We start from the raw sequence: 963 nt of genomic DNA, 5'->3' as shown, positions 1-963 counted from the left end.
TGGCTGGCTTGGGATATAAACAGGGTCGATGTCTCTCTCCTTCTGCTTCTCCCTCTATCTATCTGTCTATCTCTACTGCTTTCTCTCTCTCTTTCTTCACAGCTGTCTCTGTGTCTGTGAGGGTAACCTTATGTATGCTCGAGTCTCTGTCTGTCAGTCCGCCTGTCTGTCTGTCTGCCTGTTTGTCTGACAGTCCGTCTGTCTGCCAGTAAGTAGATCTGTCTATTTCACTATATCTTCGCCCCCTCCTATTTGTCTCTCTCTCTCTCTTTCTCTCTCCCTCCTCTCTTATACACACATGCACTCTAGCACACACACGCAAACGCACACAAGCACACACACACAAACACATACACACACACACACTCACACACACATGCGAGCCAAGCCTGAAAGAAGAAGAAAAAGAGGAGACAGAGCACACCAGAGCGCATACACAGCCGTCTCTTGGTGGTAAAAGACTGGCACAAAACGGCCTGATCTCGACTTAACTCGGTCCTTTGTTCTCTTTGTCCGGGGCGACAGTAAAAACAATCTTCCATATTATGCTTTCGTGCTGCTTACACCCCACTCGAGACATTCTGGAGATTTCCCTGTTTACAGTTTGTTTTATTTCTCCACTAACGTACATTCGATCAAAGGCAACATGTTTTCTCGCTGAAACGATATATCTGACAAGTCTTCACTTTTCTGCGCGTGCTCCTGTTTTGAAGAGAAGCAAACATGCTTGACAGCAGTTCTTTAGCACCCTGTCACTTACTTTACTTCTACTTTTAAGTAAAGTTCTTTAGCACCCTGTTACTTACTTTACTTCTACTTTTTACTAAAGTTCTTTAGCACCCTGATACAAGAAGTGAAAACATGCAACAGAATATAAAGAGACTGACGGTATCGAGAGAGGATTTATTCGCACCGTCCTCCAACAATCCACAATCTTTGAAGATTATATGTTGTTGCAGTTAA

At 43.9% G+C, this 963-nt stretch overlaps 1 protein-coding gene across 1 annotated transcript in view; it reads right to left on the bottom strand.

Moving 5' to 3' along the window:
* Positions 1–823: 823 nt before the first annotated feature.
* The window catches only part of LOC101851875, a 24,143-nt gene continuing 24,003 nt past the window's right edge, over positions 824–963 (bottom strand). Inside the window, exon 6 of the mRNA XM_013084188.1 lies at positions 824–841. Within this exon, the coding sequence (XP_012939642.1) occupies positions 824–841 (18 nt within the window). The remainder of the gene's footprint in view (positions 842–963) is intronic.

The sequence above is a fragment of the Aplysia californica genome, unplaced genomic scaffold, assembly GCF_000002075.1.
Source record: "Aplysia californica isolate F4 #8 unplaced genomic scaffold, AplCal3.0 scaffold00277, whole genome shotgun sequence".
Lineage (NCBI taxonomy): Eukaryota > Metazoa > Mollusca > Gastropoda > Aplysiida > Aplysiidae > Aplysia > Aplysia californica.
This window is presented reverse-complemented; position numbering and strand designations above follow the sequence as displayed.